Genomic DNA, 21,270 nt, shown 5'->3' with positions numbered 1-21,270 from the left:
GAAGATTTTGATGGAACTGTAATTCATTGTAAATAAATTCCTAACGATCAACCCAGTTTCCTACTTCTAACTCTAGTTCAATTAGCTTGTGATAAAGTAAAGTATGATCAACTCCTTAAAGGAATATTGGAACTTTTCAAACCTGTACATTCAGAGAAAAAAATCCTTTCCTGTTTCTATACACTTCCTGAATATTGTTGAGATGTACATTTGACAACCTTATATGAGTGCAATCGATTGCACCATCAATTCCTGGCAGACCAACATCACCTCTACCTTTCCCCATTTCTTGAAATGCCTGCCTGGTGGTCAACTTATTCTCAATGGTACTTGGCATTTTAATTGTACCCCGCATTTGCGACGCCAGCAGTGAGGAGATTCTGAATATTACCCTTGAAACTGTAGGCTGGGAAATTTTTAATGTATCTCCACATACTTTCTGAAATTTTTAAAAGCTTAAGATGATTTCACCATACAAATAAGTATAACTGTTGATAAAAGAATCACACTCCAAAAGAAGAGCATCAAATAAAAGATGTAGAAACAGAGGTATTGCTAACATTTTGCTTTTCCAAGAATCTATACTGACCAAGCGAAAGTTCAACAGGTAAATATGAGCCGGTCGTTACAAACTATATTGATGGAGAGAAATAATAAATCATTTACCTGGAAACTGCCAGTCGCATAAAATCTCAAGCATATGAGTAGTTGCAGAGGCGGGGAAATAGGAAGACCTCTCTTATTTGGCTTGTTAAGAGGTCTCTCCATTAGGGGAAGTATACCATGGGTGACAGAATGTTTGGTAAATCTGTAGCGTTGTTTAAACTCCCCTTCGTGATACCAATCGAAGGGATTTTGAGCATCCCTAATGTACCGTTTCGGTAATCTAGCGACTGCTATGCCTATGGGTTCGTCCTGCGGATCATATAACACTCCGTTTATCTCCATTAGAAATTTAAAGTTCAACTTTGACTTGTATTACTCAGTGTTGAGGTAGGGACCACGTTAAGAAGATCCGTTATTTATAAAATAATAACAAAAAAGATGCAATATTGGTAGTAAAGTATCGCAGTATGTCACTTCACAACTATGTAGACTGGTAGAATGATAGTTAACTTTTTCGCTAACATTTATCCCTGCTCCTTGACATGATTGCTGTGACAAGAAGATTGAATAACACCTCCGCTCTCCAAATTTCATTAACCTACCAACTTTAAATTGAGTGGTTATCGTCACTTACTCATTACCACTGGTACTCAAAAGATGTAATGTACTACTCTCTCAGATCAGACAGCAGCACTTCTACTAAACGACCACTACTTTTACATCACCAAAATAGTCCTTTCGAAGAGTGTTGTACCATAGGCTTCGAAGCAGAGGCTACTTAGGTACTTTAATTCCAAACATTTATCTATTTCATTCTTATTGCACTCTCGAAGATCCACAAAATACATGTTGGTAGGAACAGACATGCATTCCACTAATTGGAGAAGTTAGAAATAACTGGAAGAACAGGAATTAGACAGTGCAACTAAAGGATATATTTCTTTTCAAAAGGAACAAAATATTTCATAACTGATTGACAAGCACTCCAGTACAATGACTTTGTTTTAAACGTTAGGTACTCTCTGAAGAGTATATTACTGTCATGAATAATCAGATACCCATAATGACAAGGTTAATAATGTGTAAAACAATTAAAATGGAACAATTTATGCCACAAAAGGTTTGCACAGGAGCACAATCGCGAACTGTACGTAACGGTATGTTACTCGCACTTTCAGACACCACTTTATCAATGAAATATTCCACTCGAACACGTAATCCACGTCAAATAAGACTCATTGATATCCGAAATGTAATTACTGAAGCATATAAGGCGAGGTATCCTCTCCTTGCAATGAAAAACAATATTTCACACACACTTTACCGGTTGTCCACTTCCCATTTTGTGACAGCAATGAAGTGAATCAAGTCGTCAGAGAAGTTGGCACAGATTACATTAGACTTTACGGCATAACCCGCAGGATACGAATCAGCCACAATTTTACGTCCTTAAACCTTCTTTTTAGGAATATATTCACCACTCCTTTCCATACCTTCCAGCCTAATATATTCTTCGAAACTCTTCATAACTCGCCGAATTTCGAAGCAAAATACTAATAATTTCCATAATTGGCAATAAAATTCGAGTAAAAACGTCAGAAAACTGTATTTTGTCCGGATTCCAGCGGTTAACGTAACACAAACTTGAATGAGCATTTGCTCAAGACGGGGTCGACGTTGACTTGACGAAGGCGATCTTATTCGTTGTCTTATTTGATAAACAAGACGACCTTTGACGACTATGAATACAGGCGCGCTTGAGCATTTGCTTGTTTACAATAAGGCGCGACTATGAAAGCGGACAAGCTCGCCTTATTACAAGGCGAGCTTGATCAAGCTCGTCTCATTCAACAATGACTTGAGACCGTCTTGTTTGGCGACTATGAAACGGAAATAGCGAATAAGCTCGTGCTTGAGGCGATCTTCATCAAGCAAATGCTCAAGACGCGACTATGAATACGGGCCTAAATAATGTATTCACCAAGTCATTCCTTATGAAACTTGCGATAATTAAGAGAATTGCATAAATATTCATAACATGAAAGTTACGAAAATTATAGCAAAAAACATATTTTATAACATTTACGCGAAACTACATAAGATTAGGAAATAAGATTTTTGTGCATTATTCCTCGTGATATGACTTCCTTAATTTTAATGCATTTGCCCTTTGACCGAGTAAATTGTTTAAATAAATCAATTGTCCCACTGTGCCCCAGTCTCCCCTAGCTCCCAAGAAGCCACGAGGAATTTATAATAATACTACTTGGAACATCAGGGCATTGTGGAAAATCAACTCCTCGATGAGAACGGAGCTAGTACTTAGGTGAACCTTCCTCGCTGTCCTTCCGCTAGGTCTCTCAACGAAGGGACAAGTGCGACTGTGGCAAGAAGATTTCGGAAAATACGCTCTTTGAAACCCGAAACCCGGTACCACGTGAATTAATACTCAATTTTAAATCATGTTTTTGCTCCTATTAATCCATGGACTCAATGTTTACTACTAAAGACTCATTTGTATCGTAAATACAACCGGCGTGGACACTGACACGCAAAATACGCCGCAAATATATTCCCAGATGCTGCTGCCGTCAACTTTTTAATGACGGTCTCCATGTTCACTTTGAGAACGATTCTAAATATCTAACGAAATATCTAACGATTTGATCGATGGATTATTCTTCCTCATAGAATGATCCTCCAAAATCGTTTGAACATTAATAGCTTTGCTTGGTTTTGCTATTTAGTTGGGCCCTCTTCTCTTCTATACGTTGAGGTGTTTTTTCCCCGTCCCATCCCTTCTGAACCTATGCTACCCCAGAGGCGTCGACGGGCTCCTATCGCGGCGGAGCCTCTTTCCTTTTTCCTTCCTCTCCAGCCCCTCCCCGGGAGATCGGGCGTATAAGCCTCTGGCTTGGTTCCCGGCCCCGGTGTGTTGTATCCTTCGAAGGGATCCCCTTGAGCTCTCAATCCGTTTGAGAACATGCACCCAAGAGACCGTTGGAGACAAATCACTCGATTTTTCAAACTAAAGGGCTTGCTTCCGGAGCTATTGTCACATGATGTGTGCATACAGCACTCCATTCCACGTGAATAGACCACAATGACTACTCCAACACTTCCGCCCTCTAAGGGTGCTCGAATAGTGAGGAGTTAGAGATGGAGGCAGAGATAGTGATAGAGGTAGAGATGAAGTTGGAGATAGAGGTAGTATCACATAGTAAAATCGTTTACGCATGCAGCTTTCGATAAGCCTTGACCAAGAGCCAGTCCTCCATCATGTGGCATCAACAGCAATGGTTATTTGTTTATTTGTAACATTTTTACAATGTTAAGCAATAGAATTAATCAGGGTAGTGACGACATGTCATAAGGGATATAAGTGGTGGCTGATTGGTACTTTAATCGCGAATTCAGTGCTAATCCCATAAATCAACTGCGACAAGATTTGGGAGAATATCACCATCTGCATTTGCAAACAGAGGAATACACAAATAAATTTTAAGAATACTTGACGATGTCACCTGAAGCGGGCATTAAACGCACAAATCACGGAGAAGCGTCCCGATATACCTCGTGACAAACCGTTCAAAAAGACAAACTCGTTTTTCTTTGAAAGCGGTCTTGCACGACCTCCTGGTGAACCGTGAGATACACCTCTACCTCGACCTGCTCACTATAACACGCAATGCATTTGTGCTACCTCGAGGTACCGCCACATCTACCTCTACCCTTACCTCAACCTCTTCCCTCCTCACTATACGATTACCCTAACAAAGGTATCAAAGGCCGATTACTTCATCCCTCTCCAAACAATCAACACCAGACCGCACTTCCCCGGAAGGGATCGCCAAACCTCTTCTGCCACTGAGCCGTATCTCGGCCGATCCATCTCAGCTGACTGATGGCCCTTCAAAGCGAGCCTCTCCACCCTTTGGCGCATTCACGTGTCGCCAAGGGACCTCCCTCAGGCCCTCTACACCCACGTGTTATCCAACAGTCATCTGAAGGGCTTAGCGGTATTATTTGCCTACGCAACGTAAGCATCCGCTATCCATGTTACCCTCAAAAATACTTTGAAGTATTAGTAGCGAAATGTATTTCTAGGCCCTCACAAGCCTGGTGGCTTGATTAAGAAGTCCGTTATCATAATATCAATCAATATTACAGATAAATAGAAGCTATATCCAATTCATATTATGCATCCCATATCAGTGAACGAGTATGAAAGAGAGAGATTAAATGTTAGATTAAATACAATGAAAGAGAAGAGTAAATATAAATTATCGTTAGATTACTATACAATATCGGTATTTATGATAGTTTTTGCTTGACAATTTAATGAAACTGAATATGGCAGCCTCTAAGGAGACTACATGCCGGCAATTTAATTTCAAAATTAATAATGAGGTCATTTTAAGGCATTGATCAAGTATACCTTTTCATAACTAAAAGCCTTTACCTTCGTTTAAGAAATGAGAGACTGATAGAAAATAAAGGGAGTCTATATTGAGATAAGTATTTCAGTATATTCATAAGCAGTCCTTGTGAGCTCTCCTGAACGTCTCCTTCTCAGGGCATTCTCTTCATTTCCGGCGTTTCCTTTTACTCCCTCTAGAGGCTATTTTCCATTCCCCCACCCCATGTCCAATTCCGAGCGCCTACAATCCGCTGAGCCTTCAACTCACTGCAGATGTCCGTCTCCCTGGGCAACGGACCACTGAGTGGCATTCCATCACGACCCTTCCCCCATTCCCACCTCCTTACCGTCCTTTAATCTCCCCCTTATTCACACAACGCAACTACCCTTCCATCTACCAACCCTTTCTTACCACACCAGTTCCTTTCACCACTTTAAAGCACCTCGCATCCCGCTCAGGACTATTTCATCGAACATTTATTAAACCACGCAAAATTTTCTAATACGTGTCTATAAACAGGAAAACAAGCTAGCTCCATCGTTGTCAGCAGTACTCCACGAAATAATGATTGAGAATTATCATTTCTTATGTGATACTACCTATATATACTAGTCTATAGGTATAATTTCTATTGTAGGGCTCGAGGTATTATTATTTGTAAAATTTTCGTCAGGGTCATTCATAAAAAGTTCAAAATTGCATGGTTCTATAAGGCATTTCGCTTCGACATTCTATTCCATTAATTTTCGAATTTCGGCATTTGGCAATAATAATACCCTGAGCTCCATTCCATACTATTCTTTCACATAAACTCATTATCTTTATACTCTACTGAAAAAAATTATAGGAACTCATTATTTAAGTTTAAAGACAAAAATTCCAATTAAACACGTAGATAAAAAATTCGGTAGCGTTTTCGTAAAATATAGCATTAAAAAGTAGGTGACATTTTGAAATCGTATTTACGATTCATGAAAAGAAGTAATTTAATACTGAACTGACAGTTATGATTCTGGAGCAACTCCATAAAACCAACTTTATCGTTTCATTTCTTCATATTCAATAAGATGGATTTAGTTTCACAGCAGTTACATGTGAGATTGAGTATGAGAGATGCATGGCATAAAATCTTAAAAAGAATATGGAATTGCAGCCGGGAATTTGAGCGAAATATATAGTGCTCATATTAATTAATAACGAATCCGGTAAATTTTAATTTTATGCACTCCGTTCTTTATATTTTGACTAAAATTTGGCATAATCATGATAGTTTTGATTGCTGGATTATTCTGGATTTTTTACTCTCGATATCCCATATAATGAAAATATCAATTGCGGAAGATTTAATGCCGGCAAAAATATTAATAGTTGCCTGACCTCATTGAATAACTCAAAATTACAGCAAAAAATATTCATCAAGAATTACTTACATTTATTCACACATGTTCAAATGAGTTGAATGAAAGCGAGATGTAAAATATCTACTTACTCCACGCCACAACCGCGAAATCCAAGAGAGATACTTTAACGGAGGCAAAAGAAGTGAGCGTGAACTCGTGCATTCAAGAAAAATAAGTTTAAAGCGGATTAAATGCAGAAATACCCTGCAGCTTATGGTATTCAAGAGAACAAATCAAGCGCCATAATTGCCTCGGGCATAAACCTCTTGTAAGTAGACTGTTTGAGGATTCACCATGCGGAAATAATTCAAGTAATAACATTGTTAAAGTTCACGCTAAGACGATTAAGCGTTGCCACTCGTGAAAGGCGGTTGGGAGAATTTTCGGTGAGGGAGAGGCGGTTTGTATGGGAGCGAGTGGGGTGAGGGTGCATTGTGAGGTTGCCATGGGAGACGAGATGCGCGTGGGAGGATCGCCACCCGGTTTCAGATGCGAATTGATGTAATAAGGGGCGGGGGAAAGGGAAGAAATTGAGGGAGGAGAGGAGGGGGTATCCATAAGGGTTGGATGAATTGTACCTATGAAATGTACTTACCTACGAGTGATGGAATAGTGGGAGGACTCAAGGAGACAAGGTCGAAAGGCAGAACATCATTCACACATTTTATCTTCAGGAGGATTTTTAAGGGGACCATAGTTTTTACCTACTGGTTCATATCTATTTAGTTCACATGTAAATTGTGTCTCAATAATTACTTGAATAATATATTGCCATGATATTTACGAGCATTTTTCGCATCTCATGGAGTTATTTGGAAGATTACAATTGAATAAAACTCTAAATGTATCAAACCACAGGTAGTCGAATTTTTGAAGTTAATGAATAAAGATTTACGTAGCAGGTAACTAGCAAATTAGAACTTTTTTACATATAAACCAATATTATTTAATTTAATGTAATATTTCATGAATAAAAATGCATTAACACCAAGTAAAAACTAATTTTAAGATTATAGATATACCAACACAGTAGCACTGTGCAAAAGGTGTGAGGAGGAAAGTTATCAACGAAAACGTTAACAACAACTATAGCAGATAATCTAAACAGATAAAGCAACTTTCAGTTATTCCTTCCCAGTTCAGCCAACGTTTTCTTCATTAGTCGCGGGTTATTTGGTCCCCATGCCCTTTCGATAATACGAGGTAATACGTAGGTACACTATGCGTATTTCCACCCACCCCTCACTACACAGCCCTCATTGCAAAATTGTCAACATTTTTTTGTCACCTCCTCCAAATCCCAGATGCTTTTAATTGAGGCAACGCTCTTGATTAACGAAAACGAAGTGAACTCATTTTTATGAATAAAAGGATGTAATTATATCTGTATGGCAGCAATTATAAAATTAGAAAAATACTCATTCAAATCGAAGGTTTATTTAATAGTTAAGGTTAAAGCCGCGTAGGACTAAGGCAAAGGAGTGTGAATTTGATGGGTTTATTCAGGACAGTTGAAAGCTCTTTCCTGGACAACATCGTACAAATAAAAATGCCTAAAGCTTACTTTCAAATTTGCCTGAAATTTGAAAGTAACCTTTGATCAGGAGCTAAGCGCTCAACACATCTTAGCCTGCCAAGCTACGTTACAACCTCACAACGGCAAACCCATTTGAACGACGGGTAGTTATTCCTTACTTAAGGAGAAAACGCGCTAAAAATAATAATTTTCGGCTCTTGTTCGAATAGGCCAAACGCTTTAACAGTTGCTTTAGCTATGTACTCACTGATACAACTACTTATAGAAGGAAGGTGGAAGAAAACCGCCATCAAAGAGAAAATGAATACCTCACGCCACAAGTGAATAAGGTTGGTATTTTGGCAATGATCTTGATAGTGTTTGGTTTAAATTTATCCGCGAGTAAAATAATGAAGTGCTGGGTAAAAATATCTCCAAAATGAGGCTAAATAATTTGTGAAATATTATTTACTAAGTCATACACCTACTGTAAGCTTACTGTAATTCAATTTACTAGCATACTAATCACATACTTTTACTATTTCTCCGCTGTCAATGAAGGACATGGTGAGTAGAGACCGATTAGAAAGGAGGTGAGGGAACAGAGGGTGGGGGGATCAATTGAGAAAAGGAAGAAGAATGAAATAGAGAGCAAAGGGCGAGATAGGAAGACAACTAGGAGGAAAAATAATGCTCTCGGGAAAAGTGACAGGTGTTCTCGGTGAGTTCGGATCGGCAAGGGGCGCTTGAATTTGCTTTGTGGGAAGCGGAGGGCGATGGGATTGGGTTACGCTCTGTCCGAGGGTAAGCGAGGGGGGTCGGAGGTGCAGAAGGGTGCGGAAGTGAGCAGGGGACGCCGATACCCCCACGACATGTTGGTTGTCGTGGGACAAGAGAGGGGGAGGAGTGTGAGGAAATGGAGGAGGAGGTAAAATGGAAGACTACTGACCACCGTTTGTGAAAGAGCGACGGGAAAAATGAAAGAAGAAGCCAAAAATCGAAAAAGGAGTATAAAAACATCGAGTAATGTTTTTGGAAGTAATGCAGTAAAATCGGGCTAGCTAAAAGTAACTTACATCAATCTCACGCAAGGCATATTTGTTGTCTCGCTGCATAAGAAGAAATTGATCAGGCCCAAATAATGAATGAACACGTAAAACCATTTTGATTTATCGAGCAATATTTCAATAAAAGAGCCACTCAAGGCTATTATCCATTTTGAAAAATTATTCCAGTGTTTTTCGGAGGGTACGAAAATCACACCCATATTTGATCAGGCACGTCATCCTAAACGGGAGAGCATAATGAATTCATATCACTACAAATGAACAGTGACCCCCAAACACGTCAAGGGCTTCGCTGCAGGGATTGAATGCGGTGTGACACTATAACGACCCTCTCATATGCCTGAGCAGTGAGCAAGTAACCCTCGCCTGAGCAAGTGGTTTGGGAAAGGCAACATAGTCGATGAGTAGGTACTTGACGATACCCTGGGATCTCTCAAAAACATTCCACATAATACTCCTTGGTTAACCTCCATTCATAGTCCAAGTGTAAGCTGAAGAACTCGGGGTAAAGTCAAGCAAGACAAAAAATCTATAACGAGTTTTTTACGTTTGGATAAATATAAACCCTGAGTCATTCAAATTTCGTTTTATCATGCGTTTTTTTAATATCGTACACTACGAATCTCACTTAACATTTTTAGAGGGAATAGAGCTGAAGAATTACTTTATATCCTGAGTTTCAGCAAACCTCCCAATTAAAAAGGATAAAAACGATGTTAAAAAAAGTTCACTTCACAGCCACCAATTACCTTCAGTATTATTTCAAAACTGAATGGGCTACGTTTCTTAAATACAATAATTTCACGATTATGTTCAAATGGCAAGGCATGATGCTTACGAATTCGTAAATAAATGCACTAAATATGTCAAAAAATGCAGAGAGATTTTTAAATCATATTAGGGGAGGGCAGGGCGAAGAATGCACACAAGGGTGAACACACGCACTCACACAAAAAGGCGTGGATGGGAGCAAGAGGGGAGTTGGGAATGAACCAAGGACCAAGAGAGGGGTTGGGAGTGGTTTGCGAAGGGGTAGAAGGCGGCGTCGGGTGGGAAATAAGTGGGGATGCGATCTGGAGAGAGGGAGAGTGTTCGCCTTGTTTTTGCCGTGGGTGGAATGGGTGAGTGTGGGTGGAACGGGAGGAGGCGAGGGCGAGGGCGGGTGGAGGGTGGGGAAGGGGAGGAAATTATCGGAGAATTCACAGCTGAATCAACAGGGAATGCTTGCGAGCGTTTCGCTCCCGCTCCTCCAACTCCGAACAAAAATCATCCCCTTACTTAGAGAGAGAGACGGCATCCACCTCCGAGGCATATCATGGCTTTCCTTCCTCTCATCCCTCCAATATTTTCCTCCAGCTAAAGCAGTCTATAGATCGTGATTTATATTTAAATAAAACGCAATTTAACAATAATAATTGTAGTCGCACAATATCATCAGCAATACTGCAGCTTCCTCCACCTAAAGCAGTCTGTTAATTGCGATTTATATTTAAATAGAACGCAATTTAACAGTAATAAGTGTAGTCAACCAAGATCACCAGCAGTACGGGTTTATATAATATTTCATCGTTATATTAAGATATTAGGCGCTCACTTAACGATCATAATCCATTACCGAGAGAAAAACTATAAAGTGATTTCCATCGAATATTTGATCTGCGTTTTATCTTCTTATAGCTTTAGTTTATGGAAAATTAGTGCATGATAATGTTACTATGTTAAAATTATTTTCGTTAAAAATAAATCTAAAACAAGACAAGAAGACGAAGAAAACTAAAACAGTGACAATAACGCAGATTTTTAATTTGTTTTTCAAAACACTCCCCGCGATGGTCAATTAACTTTTGCATTCGATGGAACCGGTCATAATAAAATTTATTCCATACCGAAGTAGGAGTAGTCAAAATGGCTGTTTTGTAGGCATCAACGTCTTCTCCAGACGTCTGGAAGCGCTTTCCTCGTACCATATGCTTGATTCTGGGCAATATGAAAAGGGTCGATTGTTCGAAAAGAATTTGTGCATTAAATTAAGAATATTATAACACGGCAAACAACACATCAGAAGAATATTTTACTTGGGAACTCCATAGATAAACTCGAAGCATAATCAAAGTGGGGTTTATGCAAGTATAAAATTCAGGTCACCGGGAAATGCTCGTGAGTGATTTGAGCGTAGCGGAAGGACACAGTTCACTGGAATGGGAATAAATTAAGCTTAGAGCATGAAGTTTGATTCAAAATTAGAGATTTAGAAAAATAGTAACTCTGCACGATATGCATTGCAGTTCATTTATATATTTAGACCGCATTAGGAGAATTATCGCACTCGATGAAGGAAGACTGACGAAGACAACTACATCTGAATACCAAAACTCCCACGAATGTCATAATCTATTTGCGGCGCCATTAAACATTATTGGTTGGCGCATAAGGCTCTGAAAAAATTAAAGCTCTTTTCCCACAATACTCAGTCGTAGTTTTTATTTTCTGCTTAACTCTACCCTTGCAACTGTCGAATCAGGGAATCATTTCATAATCATTAGCATGTTGACCTCAACTCAAAAAAATAGTGCTCTATTGACATCACCGTTAAAGATTAAAAAAAAAACGTTTTGGTTCATATCATACCAATCAGCTATTTCCACAGCAATTAATTGTGATTATGCATGTATATTACTGCAGCAGTGGAAGTTTTTCGGGATATAATGAAATCCATAATAATGCAAAAAACGTTCTGATGTTTTTTTGATAATTGTACAGCTATAAATTTGGTGTTTGGAAATATTAATAGAGTATAAGGAAAATATCTCTTGACAGGAACTAATAAGGGAGTTTCGTTGAACTCCCGGAAACCACTGAGCATTAACTCAAATTTCTTAGACTCATCACTAGCAGCAGATTTCAGTTTAAAGCAGAACACTTCCGGATAAATAGCAAAAAATGGAACGCAAAGGCAAGAACCGCGTAGCCAAGGTGATGGAGAGCGAAACTTTTCTTTGTTATAATTTTCCGATAGTCTGGGTTGAACGGTGTAGTAGCAGCATGATAAATTGCACTCTGTAATGGGTTTCACGTTCAAGTTCCCCACCAACACTTCCGGCTCCCTGCCGCCCACCAATTTACGCTGTTCGTGTGAGACAGCGAATAAACCCAGCTTCTTGTGTAATAGGAGTACATGGTGCTACTTTGAATGTGATAATATTCGAAATAAAATGGTAACAGATTATGAGGACTTAATGCGTATTTATTTGAGTTATCATTTATTTCCACCGTCACATTAAGAACGTTCATGAATAAACAAATTCAATGTATAAGCTTTTTTTTCTAATCGAGTTATTTTCTAATTTTTTCCTTTGACAAAAGCGAAAATATATCAATTCATTTTTAAACAATTACGTTTAAGATTAAAAATACATTAAAGGGGTCAATGCTAACATTACATTGCAACTTATAGGGAATTTAACAACTCCCACACCGTAAAAGTTTACGTTGACTTTGAAATTTAAATGCGTAAAAAATAATAATCAAAATAACGCACAACGACATCCTGAAATATAATCAGTTCCCAGTGTACCATAAGTATGCCGTGAATAATCTCTCCGATCACCAGAGGTTTTGATATTTCGATGAAATTGGCCTTTTATATATTATAAATTTATAATAAATACGAGATTAATTTTAGGACCATGACTAAGCCTACTTCTTCATCAATCTGGGAACAGCTCTTGAAAAAGATCTTTGATGATATTTCCTTTCGATTTTATTTCTCAATCAATCAATATTTACATCTAGTTTACATTTACGCAGGTACAGTCAGTTTACACAGTTTTTTTTACCTTAATATTCTCTTTTCATCGCTATATTTAAAAAATAATCACCTAATCCTTTTATTTTCAAACAGAATTAATATTTTTTTCCTTACCTTGACCTCGTTTAATTCATGTTTAAATAGTTTAAAATAAACAGAAACGTTGGCTAAAACTTTTTGCGTAACATATATTAACCTACACTCCAAGAACTATTTTAACATGAACAGAATTGAAGGCCGTCGTTATAACTTGGCGGTTTCCAATTACTCACTCTTTATTTAAACGTACAACGCAGACTTTAGGTAAATTTCATATTTATAATGATACCTCTGGCTCAAAGTGAGAAAAGCAATTGAGATACCAACGAAGAAAATGAAAAAGAAAGTTACATATTGGCTTTTAAGCAATGGAGAAAAACGGACTGTAATGAGCAGATATGTGTCAACTAAAAGGCGATGACAAGCAAAGGCTCTTACCTGAATGTTTGCACTCTGGTGGGAACTTGTCCTCGAAGTGAGATGTTAAACTCAGGTGGCCTCAGAGCTCCTAGCCGGTCATCGTAATCCACGGCAAGCACATATGGCAGCTGCAAAGAGAGAGGAGACAATGATAACCCATGTCACTTGGTAGCATAAAGGACTTACATTTATGATACGATAGATAACTTTTACATCCGTCCTCATTCATTATAATTCAATTTTAGTACATACACATAAGCTATATAAAATATGGATACGAGGTATTTTTACGATTTCCTCTTACAAATCTCTTCCGGATAAATTCCCATTAATTTCCAAATTAAAAAAAATTATAAATGGGCTCTGGTTATAGCATACCGGTCAATTTAAGTTTAAGTTAAGGCAGCGGTTCCCAAACTGGGGGTCGCGACCCCCAGCGGGGTCGCGGGCCGTTAGGAAAGGGGTCGCGAGATGTATAAAAATAATATGGTGAACTATGTACTTAAACTTTGACCACCATTTTTAAGGGGTCGCGGCTAAAACGTATGGGCTAAAATGGGTCGTGGAAAGAAAAAGTTCGGGAACCGCTGAGTTAAGGTAAATTTAACGATTCCCTAAGCAATTGATGACGAAAGGATATGAAAAGAGTATATAAAAAATTAGAGATACTATGTATCAGGATTTAACAGGATGTTCTGGAACTACACCGCGGAATTCCGTAATTTCACCAAATAGGCCATACGTAGAACAACCACAGTATGACATTTTTATTTGAAATTTTTAACACTATTTTAACATATATATTGTGTTCACCATTGTTGAAATTAATGATTGAGAAATCACGTGACCTGCACAATTCGAGTTTGCAAACTACATGCTCAAATAAATAATGATCTTTGTGAATTTCCACTTTGCTTTTTGAGCACCGACCTTGGTTTCAACTGACTTCAGCCAAAATCAAGACACCGAGTATCGTAACACTATTTCAGAAGTGTAGGGGAAGTGGAAAGAGGTTGCAAGTTGAGAGAGGGGTATGTAATGATGAGACGTTCCTAATTTCGAGGTAGCTAAATCAGCAAGAAGGAAATAGTAGAAACAAAATATAGAGACCGTTACGGGTATTTTGGCAAAATTTATAAGTCAAGAGTAAATTTCATATATTTGTATTACTGATTATGGTTATTTAACCTGCTGCACAAAAAGAACGAAGGATTTAAATTTCTTTCTTATTTAATAATTGTAAAACGAAACGGATGTAACTCAAATTCGCGGCAAAGTGGCGAAGTTGAAAAAGTATTTCTCATATTACCCAGGACGAGGAATGTCACGTATTTTTATTGGCTGTTCTCCACGAAGCACAACTGCAACCTCTTATTAAATTGCAGCAGGTACGTTTATTTAAAAGTTAATCAACACTTTTGGAGAAAAGTGCAATTCCCATTGCCAACCTTTTATTTGCATCTTCATGCATCACCAAAAAGCGGAGCCTGTAGTTTTAAATCTTTATCTGAATATAAACCTTGCTGCACAAAAGCGATGGGATAGTCAAAGCGGATAAACAGTGTAGGGAGTGCTTCGCAGCGGAGTGCAGTGCGCATGAGTTATTGCCCGGGCGAAGAGGGCGTGCCCGGTTCACGCGGAAACTGTTGCAACGGGGCCGGGGGGCGTTAACAGGAGCGGGAGAAGAGCGAGGGTGCAAGGAGCGCGGATGCAGGCCGCGTGTGGCTGTTTGCTTCACCGCAGGGAGAGCGCTTAGGGTCGAGAGGTGCCTTTGAGGATACGATAGGGTACTTACAATGGTTGCATGCAAATACGTCTCAGGTATTTACCAAAAAAGTAATGAGAAGGCACTGTGATGTAATGAGCCAAGTTTTATTCCGTATTACCTCAAAGAAAACAGATGTTTCACATACGTTTGGGCCAAATTTCATTGTTCATGACGGACACTTGATATTCAAATTATGATACACAGAATATAAAGGCAGAGATAAGTTTATTTACCTAAAATAACCCATCTACCGCGGAAAAATCGAATGATAAATTTAATTCAGGTTGTGTTAAAAGAGACATAAAGATGGCGGTGAATTCTTCTCGGGTTTCCATCCGGGTGAGCTCCATCTCCATCGCTGCCGACGTTTCGATAGAATGAATCCTTTTCTAACGTCATCGGCCCTGATGACGATAGAAAAGGATTCTATCGAAACGTCGGCAGCGATGGAGATGGAGCTCACCCGGATGGAAACCCGAGAAGAATTCACCGCCATCATACGCCGGGAAAAAGTGAAATCTTACAGACATAAAGATGCATTAAATTTTACAAATATTCCTTTATTACCGAAATTTTGTGTGCCTAGGTAACCCTTTTTGTAGTTTTAGAGTACGTAATTTGATCCAATCTTTTCTTAGTATAACATTTTGGATACAAAAATTCATCTCCTGAGATAATACTTAAATTGTGGAACCAAAATACGGAAAAGACTGCTAGATAACGATAATAAGCATGCTTCACCAACAAGTGATACAACACTAACATATTTCAAGAGGAATTTCGGCAAATATTTTGCTTATGAGTACATTTTATATGCGTTAAATTGATTATGGAAATATAAGTTTATATATATAACATAAGTTTAAGTAGTAATATGAGTTTCACAAAAAGAACGAAGGATTTAAATTTCTTTCTTATTTAATAATTGTAAAACGAAACGGATGTAACTCAAATTCGCGGCAAAGTGGCGAAGTTGAAAAAGTATTTCTCATATTACCCAGGACGAGGAATGTCACGTATTTTTATTGGCTGTTCTCCACGAAGCACAACTGCAACCTCTTATTAAATTGCAGCAGGTACGTTTATTTAAAAGTTAATCAACACTTTTGGAGAAAAGTGCAATTCCCATTGCCAACCTTTTATTTGCATCTTCATGCATCACCAAAAAGCGGAGCCTGTAGTTTTAAATCTTTATCTGAATATAAACCTTGCTGCACAAAAGCGATGGGATAGTCAAAGCGGATAAACAGTGTAGGGAGTGCTTCGCAGCGGAGTGCAGTGCGCATGAGTTATTGCCCGGGCGAAGAGGGCGTGCCCGGTTCACGCGGAAACTGTTGCAACGGGGCCGGGGGGCGTTAACAGGAGCGGGAGAAGAGCGAGGGTGCAAGGAGCGCGGATGCAGGCCGCGTGTGGCTGTTTGCTTCACCGCAGGGAGAGCGCTTAGGGTCGAGAGGTGCCTTTGAGGATACGATAGGGTACTTACAATGGTTGCATGCAAATACGTCTCAGGTATTTACCAAAAAAGTAATGAGAAGGCACTGTGATGTAATGAGCCAAGTTTTATTCCGTATTACCTCAAAGAAAACAGATGTTTCACATACGTTTGGGCCAAATTTCATTGTTCATGACGGACACTTGATATTCAAATTATGATACACAGAATATAAAGGCAGAGATAAGTTTATTTACCTAAAATAACCCATCTACCGCGGAAAAATCGAATGATAAATTTAATTCAGGTTGTGTTAAAAGAGACATAAAGATGGCGGTGAATTCTTCTCGGGTTTCCATCCGGGTGAGCTCCATCTCCATCGCTGCCGACGTTTCGATAGAATGAATCCTTTTCTAACGTCATCGGCCCTGATGACGATAGAAAAGGATTCTATCGAAACGTCGGCAGCGATGGAGATGGAGCTCACCCGGATGGAAACCCGAGAAGAATTCACCGCCATCATACGCCGGGAAAAAGTGAAATCTTACAGACATAAAGATGCATTAAATTTTACAAATATTCCTTTATTACCGAAATTTTGTGTGCCTAGGTAACCCTTTTTGTAGTTTTAGAGTACGTAATTTGATCCAATCTTTTCTTAGTATAACATTTTGGATACAAAAATTCATCTCCTGAGATAATACTTAAATTGTGGAACCAAAATACGGAAAAGACTGCTAGATAACGATAATAAGCATGCTTCACCAACAAGTGATACAACACTAACATATTTCAAGAGGAATTTCGGCAAATATTTTGCTTATGAGTACATTTTATATGCGTTAAATTGATTATGGAAATATAAGTTTATATATATAACATAAGTTTAAGTAGTAATATGAGTTTCACAAAGAGAGAGAAGGATTTAAATGTATTAGCTATTTAAAATTTCTTTAATGAAACGAATGCGACTCAAATTAGTGACAAAAAGGAAAATATTTTTCTCCGTAAGTATTATTTTAGCTGGGAAGAGGACCACCACGTCTGCTTTTTCCGGTGAAGAACAACTTCAAATTTTTATTAGGTTGCGGCAGAATTCTTGAATTCCAAATTTTAAATACAACTCAATTTAAACATGGTGCAATTAGAGGAAGCTTTCAGGACTATTAAAGTACGCCACATAAAAGAGTATAAATGGTGAGATTGAAAAAAGAATACGAAAATTATACATGAGCCTTCACTGGTTTATTACCTAGCTACCAAATACAAACTCACAAATTCTGTTAAAAATTTAATATAAATTCCATATTTCTGTATATATGGCGATAAAAGTAAATCTATTTTACACATTTTTACTTATATAACCCGGTTTAAAGTTCATCAAAAAATATTATGTAAAGCACATAGGGTAATATTCTAAAATAGAAAATTATTTTAGCATAACTGGCGGTAATTATATTCCTCTATGAATGTGCAATCGAGCCTAAAACATATTTGCCACTCACTTCTAAATTTTGTCTTTTTTTCTAGAGATCGACGGCCTCAATCCTGTTGCAAACTAGTTGAAAATGTAACTAATTTTTGTCACCACTTTGTCCTTACTCCTCAATTTCACGATTTTCCACGATGTAATTCTGGATAGAAGATGTATGGAAGATGTATATGTTGGTTATCATAGCATCAGTTCTTATTGAGTAGGATACTTGTATATTTTGTGGATTAAACAGATATTGCCGGTTAAAAACCATCGGACGAAAATCATTCCTAAAATTTGAAGTTACGTTTTCTAACAATAAAACAGAAACCCTCGGTGAAGCCAAGTATTCGTGAAGGTTCGATATCTTGTAGCGGAATTAGGTGGAGTGACATGACAACTGATATGTTTCCGGCATGTGCACTGTGATCCATCCGGTTTAGCCTAATCTTGCCCTGAGCTCAATTCATAGAAAATTAAAAGCACTCACTCCCGCGGCAGGCGATATAAATCACGCCCAATGGACGGAGAGACCTCGAAGGTGATATCGAGCGAATCAGTCCCCAGGAGCAGAGGAGGAGCAAGGAGGGTGGATGGAGGGGCAGATGCGTGTTTGGAAGAGAGACGCCGTGGGTGCGGTGGAAACGTCTGGAGAGTAAATTGATTACGGGATTTAGTGCCGCGTCGTGTGAGCTCCTTCCTGCAGGCGACCACAAGAGGCGCTGCCATCGCCGCCAGACCCCTTCCTGCGTCTCCATGGGGAGGTGACTTTTGTGTGACACGAGGGGCTTGGTGATGCGGGAGCATCGGGGCAGGAGGACACGGCGAAGCGCAGGTGAGTCGAAAGAGGTTTGGAGGAGGACGGAGGAGGGAAGCTTTCCACCCTCGCAGATGTACCTACTCCCTCCACTGATCAAGATTCAAACACTCATCTCGCATTATATTATATATTAAATACTTTTTCAGTGAAAAGTTACTAGGGTTGCGTACTTTCAATTCAACATGGATTTTCACAATGTTAAAGCCGAATCGACTGGATTCATTATGTGCATATATTTATATTATACCCACATTATGTATACGCATTATGTCAACTATGAGAAAAAAAATTTGAAATGCCCGTTAACAAAAACCTAAATACATTCCTCTGAGATACGCTAATAAATTGATATGAGGCGTGGGATATGAAAGAGAGATATGCAAAGCCTTGTGTTTAATAAATTATGAACCGACTTAATGGTCTCTCTCGAAAGTTTACTTTACAGTTGATTCTGATATTTAAAAAAATAAACGAATGAAAAAAGAAATTACTTCTACAGGACTATTTGAGGTGAACAATTGACGCCCTAAACCCTGTTGCAAATGAGTTGAAGATGTAACGAATTTTTGTCGCAAGTTCTTTGGTGTTTAGATAATTTCAAGCCATACCTTTCATCGGACAGCGGTTCTTCCCGAACGAGCTAATGAACCGCTACTCAAATGACATCACCAAGTTATGGAAAGTGAGCGATAACTTTAGCATTTTTTCATTTTAAGCGTATGAGAGAATGGCTTAATTATTAAAGACTTAGCTTACGTCGTCACATATATTTCCCTTCCACCTACTGATTTTTTTTAAGAGTTAGGATTCAGGGTCTGAGTGAGCGAATAAATTAGATCAAGTACATGTTTTCATGAGCTATTAGCAGAAATATATTTAGGTAAATGCTTCAATGCCTGAACCATTAAGGTTTTTTCCTTGCATGTATATCCCTACAGGAACAATTTCAATTCACCTTTAATTCATTTTAAAATTAGTAATTGGTTTGATACTTCTTCTTTAAGACTGTGTTTTTGTTGAAAGTGTAAATTTAAAAAAATATATTGTTTTTACTTTTTACAAATTGGGCTTGAAATGCTCCTATTCCTGACCCTCAAATTTCGCTATGCTCTTAAACCTGACCCCTGATGTTCTTGTAGCTGACCCTCTCGTTATTTTCCTGGAAAGCTATGACTAAAAAATGTTATGTTCCAGAGGATCGAGCTTAAAGCGAATTCAATCGTATGTTGAATCGGGATAATATCCAGGAAACGTGGAATCAGTTTAAGGAGCAAAAGAGCATTTATATTTTGCTATGCTAGAGTATGTTGCGTTGAAAAATCAACAGTAGAGTTACATAATTAGTGACATCATGTGCGAGTGGATATGAGCGATAAATGGACGAAACTGGAAATTTCAATATGAGTGCGCTCAAAAGCAGCTGAGATCCTATGCAAAATCTATTACCAGTCGGGCCCATCGTAGTTGTTCTTTTTTCCGAGTTAACACAGGGATTCCACGTATATATGAAACTCGTAATAACGGGATAGAGATAGAAAATTCAATGGCTGACATAAATGAAGTGTGGGGAAAAAGAGAGATAATATGTGAAATATAGAGAAACGACGAGGCAGGGGAGGGTTGACAGCGGTGGAGTAGATAGACAGGGGAGCCTTCAAAAAGGGTGTCTGCTCAGGTGGGTTGCCAGGGGAGGCAGAGATGAAAAGCGGTGTTCCCTAGAGTAAACGAAGAGACTGTTAACGAGATCACTTTTATCCTGCCGACACCCTCCCTTCTCCATATCCTCCCACACAACTCACCCCTAGCAAAAGCAAATCCATTGCCTCTCGCGTACCTTTGAAAGGGGAAGCATTTACCACATCTAACCCCTTCCTTTTAATCCGTAGCCACACTCACGCTTCAAAAATGTATTCATTTATATCATTATTTAAAAAACAATCGATTCAGCTTTTACATTGAATGCTAAACTTATAACCTGCAACTTTAATAATAAAAAAATATATAAATATTTTGTTTTAAATTCAAATATTTTCAAAGCTGCCTCTTGTATGTTCGGTTAAGCATTGAGAGATCCCGGTAAGAGTAGGTAGACGAAATGGTGATGAACAAGATAAAGAGTGCGTATAAAAAGTGATATTTGGGAGATAGGAAGACGGAATTCAAGTAGGTGGTAATTACGAAAAGTACGGACGGGAATGTAAAGTGAAAAGAATGGGAGTATTTTAGAGGATTGTTACTGAACATTTGTGAACAATGTAAGGGCAGATAATTTCAGAGTGAGAAGAATTCTGGGGATTTGGGAAGCGGTGCCGGACAAATGAAATGAAGACATTGACAGAATGACAGGTATTTTCATGTTGGAGAGACATTTAAACCACGAATTCCGGAAAAACGGTATCACTCCGCAGAGTTACGATACAAACAAAATTTGCTACATTCCTTCAAAGCAACCTAATGGACATCCGATTGTGTGGAATACATTGTATCACATTGCGACAT

At 38.5% G+C, this 21,270-nt stretch overlaps 1 protein-coding gene across 1 annotated transcript in view; it reads right to left on the bottom strand.

The window, feature by feature from the left end:
• Positions 1-21,270, bottom strand: part of LOC124173956 (tyrosine-protein kinase Dnt-like) — a 465,002-nt gene that overhangs the window by 169,705 nt on the left and 274,027 nt on the right. Inside the window, exon 4 of the mRNA XM_046553120.1 lies at positions 13,296-13,405. Within this exon, the coding sequence (XP_046409076.1) occupies positions 13,296-13,405 (110 nt within the window). The remainder of the gene's footprint in view (positions 1-13,295; positions 13,406-21,270) is intronic.

Source organism: Ischnura elegans, chromosome 2, assembly GCF_921293095.1.
Source record: "Ischnura elegans chromosome 2, ioIscEleg1.1, whole genome shotgun sequence".
Lineage (NCBI taxonomy): Eukaryota > Metazoa > Arthropoda > Insecta > Odonata > Coenagrionidae > Ischnura > Ischnura elegans.
Note: the sequence above shows the minus strand (reverse complement) of the source record. Positions and strands in the feature narration are given on the sequence as shown.